The sequence below is a fragment of the Canis lupus genome, unplaced genomic scaffold (assembly GCF_011100685.1).
Source record: "Canis lupus familiaris isolate Mischka breed German Shepherd unplaced genomic scaffold, alternate assembly UU_Cfam_GSD_1.0 chrUn_S1797H1994, whole genome shotgun sequence".
Lineage (NCBI taxonomy): Eukaryota > Metazoa > Chordata > Mammalia > Carnivora > Canidae > Canis > Canis lupus.
Window position 1 is genome coordinate 9225 of NW_023330653.1, and position 13901 is coordinate 23125.

General features: G+C 45.4%; 1 protein-coding gene across 2 annotated transcripts in view; it reads right to left on the minus strand.

Moving 5' to 3' along the window:
* Positions 1–3636: 3636 nt before the first annotated feature.
* The window catches only part of RFT1 (RFT1 homolog), a 37609-nt gene continuing 27344 nt past the window's right edge, over positions 3637–13901 (minus strand). For both annotated transcript variants that reach the window (XM_038589256.1, XM_038589255.1), the window contains 3 exons: positions 10775–10880; positions 4249–4498; positions 3637–3918 (listed from right to left, as the gene is read on the minus strand). In XM_038589256.1, the coding sequence (XP_038445184.1) occupies positions 3751–3918; positions 4249–4498; positions 10775–10880 (524 nt within the window). In that variant the 3' untranslated portion in view covers positions 3637–3750. The remainder of the gene's footprint in view (positions 3919–4248; positions 4499–10774; positions 10881–13901) is intronic.

Sequence of the window (13901 nt, forward strand, 5' to 3'; positions counted from 1 at the left end):
GGGTGCTGGAGCCTGCAGAGGCTGGCACGGGGTTCTGGATACACTGACTCTGGGGAGCACTAGTCCCGAAGGGAAGACCTAACCCCCTGCACCTCACCTCCACCTAAGCCGCCCTGTCCAGGGATAATGGAGAAGCTGCTGGGCAAAGAATCCACTGCACTTTGGGACGGGGGTACCCAGCAACTTGTTAACTAACAAGTATTTATAAAGTCTTCTTCATCAGGCCCCTAAGGGACGCCGAGGGATACTAGGAGCCCAGTTTTCCAATTTCACTGTGATGGACCCAGACGACTCTGGTTAAAAAGGAACTGACGCTAAATAGCAGGACTAATGATGCCACGGTAATTGGGGTCAGACTGATGCGGCAAATCAATAGGAGTCTTCCTTCCCCTCAAATTCTTCAAACAAAGCATCTTTTTTTTTTTTTTTTTAAACCTTTGAAAGTTAATTAGCAAATGAAATACTGACAGTAAAAGGCTCCCTCACCCAGGGACAGCAAGCAGGGTAGAACAAAACGGTAGCTGATTGGCTCACAAGTCCAATGTCCAGAGCAAATACATGGTATGGCAACCTGATAAAGGGCAGAGGGCACCCTGGACTCCCCCAAAATCACAGTCTAAATTAACACACTTGCCCTACCAGTCCAATATAGGAGCCCTCACCCATCAAAGAATGGCTGGTTAATTAAAAAAAAAAAAATGACCAAGATGAGAACCAGACCAGGCAGAGAAAACAGGAGAGAAAAATGCACAGTAAGCAAAGGGAAATAGTGCTTGGGGTGGGAAGGGAAAAGCAGAAGCGTGCTGCCAAGTCTTTCTGCCCCAGACACAGAAGGCTCCCCAGAGGCCAGGCAACGGCCCCTCTTCAGAGCCAGGACCCACAGCCCAGGCACAGCACCCGTGTGGGGAAAAAAGTTCCCATGAGGAATAAAGATGGTTCACATACTCAAGCTATTGGTCCACCTTCCTTTTGAAATTTTTTTCTTCTTTGGAAGGAAAAGAGCTGAAGAAAAGCACTGATTTGTTTTTAAAATCAGGAGACTGCCATGAAACCAGCAACACATATTCACAATGAAAGGAGACAGGCAGGAGGGTGTGTCCTGCTGGAATCAGGCTGGCAAGTGGCTGGGAGTGGGACAGACCACACAGCACCCCCAGAGCCACGAGCGGGCAGTAAGTAGTGTGGCAGCGGGGTCCCCTCACCAAGGGACCTGACAGGCCAAACCTGAAGTCACCAACACATACATGTAGCCAGAGCAGCACAGAAGGAAGGAATGCTGCTATTCTCACCAGCAAACGCTTCATTTCATAAAAGGATGTGCTTTAGAGACTTGTTTCCATGGAGAAATAGCCTCACTATATTTTAAGTGGTACTTAAAGCCAAACATGTGAATCCTCCCCAGAAACCCTTCCTGGGTAAATCGAGGTAGCTCAGCACACGTGTATGCAAGCACCCTGAGGCACTGGTGTGGCTTTAGGGGAGCCAGCAACGGAAAGCCTCAGAGGCAGCAGCCAGGTCCAATGTTCTTCCAGGAGGCCGCCAGAGGGTGGAGGCAGAGGTCAGTGAAGTGCAAAGGGCCTGCTGCCACCATGCTGACAGCCCAGGAGGCAGGTGCTAGCAGTAAGAAAACACCCACTTCCTGAAAACATTCGGCCATGGGACTACTTTTCCTATAAACAGGGAAGTAGGACATGGGAGAGTACTGGGCTGCCGGCCTAGCTGACCATATTGCAAGAGGAGCTGGTCCTGCCTGCAGCAGCCCTGTGCTGACGACAGAAGTGCCAGCAGGACTGCACGGGACGAGAGAAATCGAGCACTGGCTGTAAGACACAGCCTCCTTCCACACTGGAGAGCACAGCAGAAACTTGGGTGGGCTTCCTCTCACAAGCTGGGGAGCCAGTAATGTTCAGGCATCAGCAACTCTTCCTGGAGCAGAGAACGGACATTGCGAACACATGTACAACTGTTCTCCAGCCCTGATGCTGGTGGACAAGGTGTGCCAGCTTTGGTTTGCCAAAAAAGCTGATCCCATAGCCCCGTCCCTAGAGACAATGGTTCTAGAGGTCTGGAGTGGGTCCTGGGAACCTACGTTTCTAACTTGCACCAGGTAATTCTGAGGCAGGTATTTTAAGGGCCATGCTTGGAGTCTGGGTCAAGTGGGCATGGGGTGGGTAACGGGGCTCGAGGGGAGGGAGTGGTGGTCAAGGGCAGCAGAGAAGGACATGCTGCAGACCAAAGGTCCATTTCTGTGCACTCAAGAGACAAAAGTACACTCGAGGGAAGGAGGTAGCCCCACTGCCACCCCATGGAACAATCAATTCTTCTGAGCTAGCCTGACCGTGCCTCCTAAAGTGCATAACCATGACCATGCTTTGGGAGGTCTCTGATTAGTCAGTGATATCTTACGTTTAACTGCTTTCCCAGTTAGTGCAAAGCATTCCCCCTTTGAATAGATAAAAAGTCCAAGTGACTGGGTGCTAGTCTCAGTGCAGTGGTGGGTTTTGATCCTTGGCCCTTCTGCTCTGGCTCCCAGCCAGTGGATTTAAATGTGTGCACTTTAGCCAAACCACCATCTGATACAAGATGCCCTGTTCTCTGGGTATAAACAGAAAGTCTGGGACATCAGGGCCAGATGATTACTATTATTATCTGAAATACAGTTTCTGTGTGTAGCTCCGAAGGTCAATCACACCCAAAAGGAATTAATATATTATTGAAAGAAGAAAAATGGTTTGTCACCCTCAAAATAATGCCCAGTGATGCTGCCTGCTGGGTGCAGGGTATGGGATGCAAGGAGATGAGCCTAGGCCTGGGCTCACACTGTTGTCTGGAGCACCAGACCCCCCGGGCTGGCCATGCTTGTCCTGAAGCTGGCATTCAGGTTTGCTGACCAGTGCTAGAAGCGGTGGGAAGGGTGTGCCATATAGCATGTACCTCATTTTATTCTGAGGGGAAATATACATCACTTCACCATCAGCAGCCACCTGTGCAATCTCCCATGAGCAGTGTTTCCTTTGGGGGGGCCAATGTAGCTCACACAGGATCACCGCTTCCTTCAGAGCCTTTTTCTCCGATGGCCAGCCTGCTCCGGCTCTGGGAAGGCACACGGCAAAAAGGGCAAGAGGCACGACACTCCCTAGTTGACTCTGGGGAATGTGACCCGAGAGACTTTGTGTTTTCATTTCCCAGATTTTTCAGTGAGGAACATCATTCCCTCTCTAAAAACCCAGACCACAGTGTTTGCTTTGGGACAGCCACCGCTCCAGGGCCACCTCTGGTTTAGCTGGGTGCACAACAGCAGGCCTCCTTCCTGCTTTTACAGAGTAAGTGACACATTCCTGTGAAGTGTAAAATGGCTACATCTCTCTTTCTGGGCCAGATTACTGTTAACTATCACATCCAAGATATAGTTTGTTGGCTTACGCAGCTCCTTAGGTCCCTCACACCCAACGGGGATATGTTAACCAAAAAATAAAACTGTTGATTAGAACAAAATGGTGACACAAATAATGTGTCTATTTTAAAAGAGCTTTTGGTCTTCCCTTAAAAGTGGAACTCCTTCTTCCTGTTTGAGGCTTCAAATGGATGATGTTTGGGGCGGCGATTCTCTCTGACGTCTCGCCTGCCAGGGTCGGTCCTCTTCTACTACCACAGACCCCTCAGCAGGGCTCTTGTGCACAGTTAATGTGTTCTACCCACAAAACCGCCCCACAGCTGGTCCAGGTGCCACAGGTGTCAATGCATCTGAGGTCATGAGGTTTTGTCAGCCAGTCTGGACACACGTAACTGAGTCCTAACAAAGTGGATCAGCTTGGTCTCTGTGAGGAATGCTGTCCCAAAAGTCATTCCCAAACAGAAGGCCCCCACAGCCACGTGTGCCAGCCTGGCCAGCCAGCCCTGCTCACAGCAGAGGAACACCTGCAGAAAGAAACCACTGTCACTGCCATGGCCCCTCCATCTTAACATCCTACCTCAGGGTTAAGCCAGGGAGAACGGAGGCCTTGCTGTTCCAGCTTCGAGTCAGATAAAAGGTATGACAACTGTGTACCAAGGGGCTACTGTGTTCCCACTAGTGACATTGTTTTGCCACATCTATCATAACATGCTGTCCTTGAGGCTTGGGGAAGGGGTAAGAGGAGGCAAATATTTGCCTAGGTGGGTCAGGAAGAGCAAGAAGGGGAAGCCTAGAGCCAGGAACAGCGAGCAGCCTACAAAAGCATGTAGTGTGAAGGCTGCAGGGAGTCTCACCTCGGAAACACCAGTAATCCCGCCACTGAGGACAAATGCCCCAAGGAGGGCGGGTGATAGGTACAGGCCTGCCAGGGGTCTGTGAGGGCTCTTTCTGTAGTAGCGGTGGATGAAGCAAAGGCTCTGTGTGATCCGAATGCCCATGTTAAAGCAGTTGGCCAAGATGAAGCCCACACTGCCACACCACTGGGTCAGGAGATAGGATAACACCAGGAATGAAGACGATAGGGCCAGCATTGTGAAATTGTACCTGGGGAGAGGGAGACAAAACAGAGGAGTAGGTACCTTGTCCCAAACAAGACTGTTCCAAAACAAGTGGCCATAACATGAAATCACAGAAAGTACCTCTGAGTTGCCATAACCCGGCTGGTTTTCATAGCTGTGGACACTATATGGATGACTATATGGATATCCATAACTATCCCCCTCATCCCTGAAGAGTAAGGAAATAAACAACGCAAGATATTATGGTTTTTAAGGATAATTGGTTAGTTTAAGTGACACTTTGTGACCAAAACACATAAAAATCCTGTTCAGTCCAAGTCTTCAATGTGAGGCACAAGAATTATGACATAGGTAATAATTATATATGAATACAAACTCTGTGACAGCCACTGACAGGGGAACAGGGATATAGTGATGAGTGAAAACACATAACCCTTACTCTATGAGGTTTGTATATGTTTTACAGACCAGGAAACCAGGCACAGGGAGGCTGAGTAATTTGCCTAAGGAGTGACCTGACTCTGGCAACTAAACTTAGGGAAATGCACACCACTTTCCTTGGGAAATGCAGAAGCCCTGGGAACTTGGCTAGTAGATCTCACTTAAAGCAAGTGACCAGCCTTCAAAATGACATGCACACGGGGGAGTAGGCCTAAATCACTTCAGTGTTCCCAACTCTTAGACATCCTTCCCTCTGCTCTCCACATCTCCAGAGCTCTCTGGCCTCCTCACTGGATGGATTATGCTGAACTTCCACTTAGCCTAGTTACCTTCCATTCAGAGCAAGGGAAACTGAGTCTCAGCAAAGACAAAACAGCTGCTGTGGTCTTCAAAGAGGCTTGTGGTACGGCCACAAACAAAATTGTCCAGCACTGGTTTCTGCCTAGCGAGCAGCAGGCATTCTAAGTACATAGTTGTAGAGAATCAAACCATGAGGTCTCTCAGCTGTGTCTGCTGAATTAGGGAACTCAGAGGCCACTCCGGTTCTGTACACAAAGGGTGGTAAAAAGCTGCTATGTCTGTTGAATGCCCAGGTACTGGTCCTCAGGTGGACCAAGCCCCAGGTGCTATGGAGATATACCTGATCGGAGGGGTAACAGGAATACCATACACACACACACACACACACACACACACACACACACACACATACACAATCCTCCAACAAGGGAGGTGTGTTTTTCACTAACTACTGATCAATAATCAGAATGGCCAACTTCATAACAAGCCACTGAAGGTAGAGACCATCATAGGCCAGTTAGTTATCTGATCTCTTTTCCAAAAAGAAGTAGAGATGTATGATCTTTTTTGTCTCCCCAGAAACAATCTCAGATCCTTGGAGTTGAGACTACAGGTTCACAAACTTTCAAAGTCATCCTCATCCAACTCTAAGTAAAATGTCAATAATGAAAGAAATCAGTACCTAATTCATGCTAATTCAAGCAAGGATGAATTCAACAGTGTGGCTTCTTTGGTGTGGCCATTTGGGAAGAGCTGATAATGATAGGGGTCCACTGTTTATCACTAGAATAGGGCGCTGCCACTGTTGAACTTTCCAGAACTCACAAACCTATAGCCTTAAAGGTATAAGCCACATCAGGAAAAAAAAATTTAAAGATGCAATTAAAATACCACTTTTTAAACTGAATAAACTTGTTGCAAGAAGGTTCTCTTACAAATGAGAATAAATCCTGCTTAAACTAGGCAAAACTGCCTTGTTCTCCATGGTACCACTGAAGTTCACATAAAAGGTGGGGGCTCCTGGTACTAACCATGACTCCATGAAGTCTATAGAATACTGAATTTCTTTTTTTTCTTTTAATTTTTATTTATTTATGATAGTCACACACAGAGAGAGAGAGGCAGAGACATAGGCAGAGGGAGAAGCAGGCTCCATGCACCGGGAGCCTGATGTGGGATTCGATCCCGGGTCTCCAGGATCGCGCCCTGGGCCAAAGGCAGGGACCAAACCGCTGCGCTACCCAGGGATCCCAGAATACTGAATTTCATACAAAGTAGTCAGTGATGGTATTTATACTGGTGTACATTAAAACTGATGGAATTGAACATTAGGTAAATGGAAAGGATTTACCTTAAGATTTGTAAGCTAATAACCAATGTCAGGATTAAGAAACTGGTGGTCATTAGATAATCCCTTAAGTGCATGGATAAAAAAATTAAAGTTGGCTTTGATCAGAATTTTAAATGCTTTATCTGTGGTATTTGTAAACATTAAGAACCCACTAGCCACCTTAGGGGAAGAAATATGGTTGGCTTTATTTAAAAGTACACCATTGCTCATGCCAAGTCTTAAGTCACCTTGGGTAAACCCACCTTATGCATTCCTACAGGTTACTGAGAAAAATCATGGAGTTTGGGTCAATACCAGTTTATATCTAACCTTATGTGTTGTCTATAGTCACTTTTCTCATCGTTGCTTAAACTCCTCAAAATCCTTACTATTCCATAAACTTGCCAGCCCATCAATTGTGTCCAACCTTGATGTCAAGGCCACCACATTGCCTTTCCATTCTGTCTTCCAGTAGATGAAGTTTCTGTTTCTCAAGGTGAATTTGAGTGTGAGAAACACAAAAGAGGAACTGCCCCAATTCTAAGTTTGCTGACTTAACCCACAAAATGATTTCAAAATTGAATTGCTGGTTTCCTTGAACCAGTTTCTGTATTTTTTTCAGGGGTCTTAAGCTCAGTTAAATGATTTCCAAAAAACATAGCAGGCTCAAAATCTCTTGGGACCTAAATTCCCTTCCACTAAAAAAGAGATCTTAAACCATATATATTTTTTGTGTAGAGGTTGTTCACCTAAAGGGATGTCTATTAAACTAAAAAAAAAAAAAAAAAAAAAAAGCAGCAGCAGCCACTTTTACAATCAGTACAAAATTAATGAAAATAATGACTATTCTATAAGGTTTGGTTAACATAACAATTATTTATGAATGCTTAGTTTTTCCATTGCCCCAAGAAGATACTGGGCTTAAAATCAGGCTTATCAGAAGATGGACAGTCAAAGATGTTGACTATGGCAGCAACTGAAGTGCCCCTGCGTGGGTGTTGGCTGAAAACCTCAAGGCACAGCCATCATTGCAGCCTCGGCAGCAAATGGTAGGGACGGTGCCAGTGTCTCATGTGTCAATATGAGAAGATCGCACTCATCCTTCACTCAGCAGTTATGGAGTCCAGCTCCATGGTGAACATTCAAGGGCCAAGAAAACAGTCTTGGGCTTTTGCATCACCGTCCCCTGTGCCTAGGAGACTCTGCTTGGTCATCCAGCCAAAATGCCACCTTCTCAGAAGGGCCTCCCAATCTAAAAGAGCCCCACTCTCACTGCATAACCCTGTTTTAGTTATCTGTACTGTGCAAGATTTATTTATTTACTTGTTTGCTCCCCCACCATCAGCTCCAGGAGAGCAGGGATCTTGTCTGTTTTTTTCACTGCTGTACTCCTGGAACTTAAAATGTCCGTTAGAGAACAGAGGCTCAAAAAACACTTGTCAAATGAACAGAAGAAACTGAGAAAAAATTAACAAAACAGAACAAAAATTCTTCAATAGGGCAGACTGAGGGGCGCCTAGGTAGCTCAGTGGTTGAGCATCTGCCTTTGGCTCAGGTCATGATCCGATCCCAGGGTCCTAGGATCGAGTCCCACACTGGGCTACCCACAGGGAGCCTGCTTCTCCCTCTGCCTATGTCCCTGCCTCTCTTTCTGTGTCTCTCATGAATAAATAAATAAAATATTTTTTAAAAAATAGGGCAGATTGAAAAATCCATCAATTATCTTCAATATATGAAATTATTAACATAAAAGCAACTTGGAATTCAAAGGATGTTCTAATATTTCACATCCAACCAAATATCCTTTTCTGATTTGGGAAAAAAAAGTTCGGATAATCACTTCTGGGCCTTTTGGCTAAGATCAAGTGAAAAACACTGATTGACCTGAAGTTGTTAAGTAAAAGCCCGTGATTTTATCAATACGGTGTTTTTTTCCAATTCAGAATCTGAAACATCCAATGTAAATCAATCATAACATTTAACTAAGCTACCTAATCCCATCCATAAAAATCCCTGCTAGAGTTTTACATCTGGTTAAATTCAGAATTGAAAAAATGCTGGGGTCTGTGATGAACACAGATGCCATGTGCTCAGACCAGGGCTGGGGGCTGGGCTGCAGTGTTTAATACATCTAGAAAAATCATGCCTGAAGTCACACCTCTTAAGGGAAGTGCATTACCGCAGATGAGAACTGCATTAGAAGGTGCTCTGGTTCTGTTTAGGATTCTGACTTTTTAGCATACCAGTGCTAGGAATTCTGTTAAAAAGTTTAGAATTCAGGGCACCTGGGTGGCTCAGTGGTTGAGTGTCTGTCTTTGGCTCAGGTCATGATCCCAGGGTCCCAGGAACAAGTCCCTCATTGGGCTCCCCAAGGGGAGCCTGCTTCTCCCTCTGTCTATGTCTCTGCCTCTCTCTCTCTCTGTGTCTCTCTCATGAATAAGTAAATAAAATCACTTAAAAAAAAAAAAAGGTGCTCTGGTTCTGTCTTTTCTCTATGTTGACTACTCATATCATGAAAATAATTTTCCAGACGTTTAAATATCATCAAAATCCCATTAAGCTAACTTAAACTAACTTAAAAAGTGGTTTCTTTTAATTCAATGCCACGCAAGAGGAAAGAAAGCAACTAGCCACTGTCTATATTATATTCCCTCATGATTTGATTGTAAGAGACATTTTAACATTTTAAGCAGGCTTCGAGCTGACTCTCCCCTTCCATACTAATGCTGAAATCATTTCAACAAAATTTCCCTTCAAACAGATAGAGATAACTAGTCCAGAGCTCTTTCCATCATGGCTTACTGCCTCAGTATGTTTTACGTTACATCTAAAAATTATTTCATCTTTGAGGTGCCTTTCAAACAAAAACACATTATCTCAAAATCAAACTTAAATTGACCTTTTCATCCATGAAAAAAATAAAGGGTGAGGAGGATGGCCGCAAAGTAGTTTTACAGCTACACATTTAACTCTCTGAAGTGAAAAACCTATCTAGACCAATATTTGAAAACTACGGGTTGTGAGCTAAAAGTAGGTGGGAAAATCAGCTGAGTAGGTCATGACATGGCAGTCTGAAAAATGAAATATAACAGGATTAAAAGCCATCAGGTGTCTTGCACATCATTGGGGTATTTACTACTTCGTGAAGGCCTCACTCACCCACACCCACCTGAATATGTAGAGGGTCATAGGGCTCCACGTAATTTTACTGATAAGCTGGTCTGGGCTAGTGGTTCCTGAAGCTCTATTTTCAGAAATCTCCTGGGGCTGTGTGATGACAGATTCCTTGGACCAAGCCCCTCAAATGCTAGCTCTGTTGGTCTAAGCACTCAAGGCCTTACACAGGCAGCATAAAAGCCCCCAAAGGATCCATGCATCAGGAGGCAGAGGGATAACCAAGACCGCTTGCCCCATTACCCACAGCCATCCTCTACTGTCTTTTCCTTCTCTTCCTCTCCTTTTCTCCCTATCAATTTCATCCTTCTCAACCTCATCCTGTAGTGGTGCCTTAAGATATTGCCATGCTACTTCTGGCACTTGGGATACATCCCGGGTGTGGGTCAGAAGCTCTAAACTAGTTCATGTCAGAATCACTGAGGAGCTTTTAAAAAACACACAAATGCTCAGGGGCCTGCCAGTTCTGCAGGTGTGCTAGGAGAGAGTGGTGGAAGAAGGGCAGGCAGGAATCTGCACATCTAAGGAGCTTTACGGGAGATTTTGATTGATAACCAATGCTAAGAACCACTGTTTGTGGTGCCAGGGTAGAGGTCCTGATCTGGGGTCCATGGATGGGAAAAAATAGTGGCAAAATGTGTATGTGCATATGGGCCTTTCTCTGAAGAGAGGTGATACAGATTCCTGAACTTCCTCACAGCCTACAAATCACAGTTTCAGAGACAGGACTCTGTATCTCAAAGAAGCTCCATGGTAACCCACTGAGGCACTGGGCAAGGAGGTGGGGGTGCAGAGCTGTGCCATCTCTGCAAACCTTCAGTTCCAGATTTCTTCCTTCTCCAAAAGGAGGCACAGGATAGTTGCTGTCCCCAGCCCGGTGCGTGGAAGACTAACTGTGGCACCTGTGCAACTGCTGAATGTCCAGGGATGGTGCTACACTAGTGGGATAGGCGTTACCTCTAAAAGGGCTTTCTGTGAATGCATGTTCAGAATGAAAAGAAAGAAGATTGGCAAGTTATTCAGTTTGGCCATGATTAAAGGAGGGTCTTTACTTACCTGTCAACCTCCTCTTTGCTCATGGCAGCAAATGTGAAACACTCCGTCACTCCATTGATGGCAAGCAGGAGGACATAGAGACAGTAGGAACGCAGCAAAACAGGACCTATAAGGAAACAACCCATCAAGACTCTAGAACACAAACAGGAGGCCCACATGCACCAGAACTGGGTCAGGAGCCCTGCTGGTATTGTACATGGGCAGATACATGCTCAAGCCTAAAGTCTTAATCATCTGGAATGATGTCCACCATTCCATAGCCCTGATTAAAATAAAATGCGAAACAAGAAAGGGCAACTGAGGCAACCTGCTGGCTCAGTCGGTTGAGCATCTATCTGCCTTTGACTCAGGTCATGATCCTGGAGTCTCAGGATTGAGCCCTATGTTAAGCTCTCTGCTCACCAAGGAGTCTGCTTCTCCCTCTACCCATCACCCCACTTGTGTTTCCCTTCTCAAATAAGTAAATAAAATCTTAAAAAAAAAAAAAAAAAAAAGAGAGAGAGAGAAAGGGCAAAGGCTAAATCTACAGGAGCACCTGGGTGGCTCAGTCAGTTAAGTGGCCAACTCTTGGTTTCAGCTCAGGTCATGATCTTGGGGTCCTCGGATCAAGCCCTGCATCAGGCTCCGTGCTCAGCATGGAGTCTGCTTGTCTCCCTCCCTCCTCCTGCTTGTGCACACTCTCTCTCAAGTACATAAATAAAATCTTAAAAAAAAAAAAAAAGGAGTAAGTCTACAAATGTCTTGCTTAACAACTAAAAGCTTATCTGGCCAGTAAGCAAATCTTTTCTCTTTTTAAATCAGCATGAAGAGCTCTGCTGTTTGAGCACCCAAGGGCACTAGTGGCCCTGAATGCTAAGAGAACTGAGCTGAAGAAAAGACCATGGGGAGAAGCCCAGGGCTCGGGAGCAGCAGCAAACTGGAGACAGAACACACCCACAAATCTGCAGAGAGAATCAGAATAACCATGATGTTTTTTTGCTAAAACATGGTGATGCAGTCCTATAACTCACTAACAAGCTCTGAGAAAATTGCTAACAAAAGACTGGGAGCCCCAAAAATGGAATTGATCCCATTTTAGGAAGGCCATTAGTAAGAGGAAGTCAAGCAACTTCTAATAAAACAACCTGTGACCCAGCAATCCCACTCCTAAATATACATCCAACAAAAATAAATGTACATGTTCACATAACCACTTGTACAAAAATGTCCATAGCAGTTAATAGTCCAAACTGACCATCAACGACAGAAAGGATAAACAGACTGTGGGCATCCATATAAAAAATACTTCTCAAAGAAGCAATCAAAAAGAAAAAAATACTGATCCATGTAAAAACATGGATGAACCCCACAAACTGTATATTGAGAGAAAGAAGCCAACCGCCAAAGTGTCCATGCTGTATGATTTCACTGATATAAAGTCCCTTTTATAAGTAATACTAATCTAGGGCACCTGAGTGGCTCAGACAGTTGAGCATCCAACTCTTTGTTATGGCTCAGGTCATGATCTCAGGGTCCTGGGACTGAGTCCCATGTCTGGGCTCTGTGCTGAGCAGAGAGTCTGCTTGTCCCTCTCTCTCTGCCCCTCCTCTCTGCTTGTTCTCTCTCTCTCACTTTCAGGTGAATGGATAAATAAAATATTTTTAAAAAATTAAAAAAGCAAACTAATCTATGGTGATAAAAATCAGAACAGTGTTTGCCTCTGGGGGGGGCGGGGTGGGGGGCGGGAGGGCAGCATCGGCAGTTGACTGGAAAGAGTCCTGAAAGAACTTTCTGGGGTAATGGGTGTATGTATTTGTCAAAACTCACCAAGCTGTACTCCTTAAGAGTAAAGAATTTTACTTCATGTAAACTAGACCTCAAGAAAGACTTAGTCATTAAAAGAAAAGGGGTGGGGGGCTAAAGCTCCAGAGTCCCAGAATCTGGAACTCACTCATAGTTTATGAAAGCTGCTTAATGTGAAAGATCTTCATGCCAGGGGCACCCTGAATACCTCTATGGCAGTCAACAATTACATGCGGAGTCCCAATGGGGCAGCTGTGAAGCCCAACAGAAAGCTATTTCCCGAGGCCCCTCTGTTGATTCCCACATTTCATCAGGTCCTGTTGTACTTCACCCCCCAAGCCTCTGTGGGAAGTAGCCTGGCTCCCACTGCAGCTGGGGGATTGCTCCAGTGGTGTAGGCAGGACCAAGGGTGTGTCAAGGCTGTGCTTCCTGTTCCCTCCACCCTCTTCTCTCTGGCAGAGAGGGGCAGGGCCCCTCTCCCAGCCTGTGCCTCTCACTGCACAACTGAAAGCTCATGGCATGTGTGGGTCTACCTAAAAGTAGAAAGAGAACCACTTTGAGACATGGAGAACATAAAGTTTTCCACGAAACACTGATTCAAGGAGAAGGCTTCAAGTCCATTTTCGGAAGAGGTTGAAATTGGGGAATTCATTCAGCACTAGTCTGAAGAGTCAGGAGCAGAGCAAAGAGATGTGGGGTGGCGTGGAAACGAGGGAAGGAAAGCCAGCAATGGCCAATGAGGGATGATGTACTACCAGGAGCCACTATGGGCTTCACAGAGAACTGGGAGTTTGGTCAAAGTACGAGGGAGCTACAATAAGGAGATGAATGCTAGAAGACCCTGTTGGGACAGTGACACTGATGGAGCTCTGGGCCAGGCAAGAGATGACAATGGTCCTAGCTCACCAAACAGCACATTCTTTTCAGAAACTGAGAAACCAGGCTATTCTTGAGACTCTTCTCTTTCAGAAGATGATACCAAGAGAATATCTTTTTGAGTCTAAAATTGCTTTTTTACAGTGTTATATTAGTTTCATGTATACAATACAGTGATCAACAATTCTATATATTACTCAGTGCTCATCGTGTTAAGTCTAATATTATTAATGGCTCTGACATAAGGCTTTAGAAATAGAATGTACTACCTTAGATATCAACTAACACTGACCCTTGTACCTGATAACTACGACCAAGGCTCAAGGCTGGCACCAGCCTCTCCCTTGAGCCAAAGGCCCACAGCTATCAGGTTCCATACTTTCTAGGACTCATTACTTCACCAGGTGAACACTGTAATGACGGGACAGCCTTCTCACAACCACGTCCTGTGACTGTGACAATAAAGGCT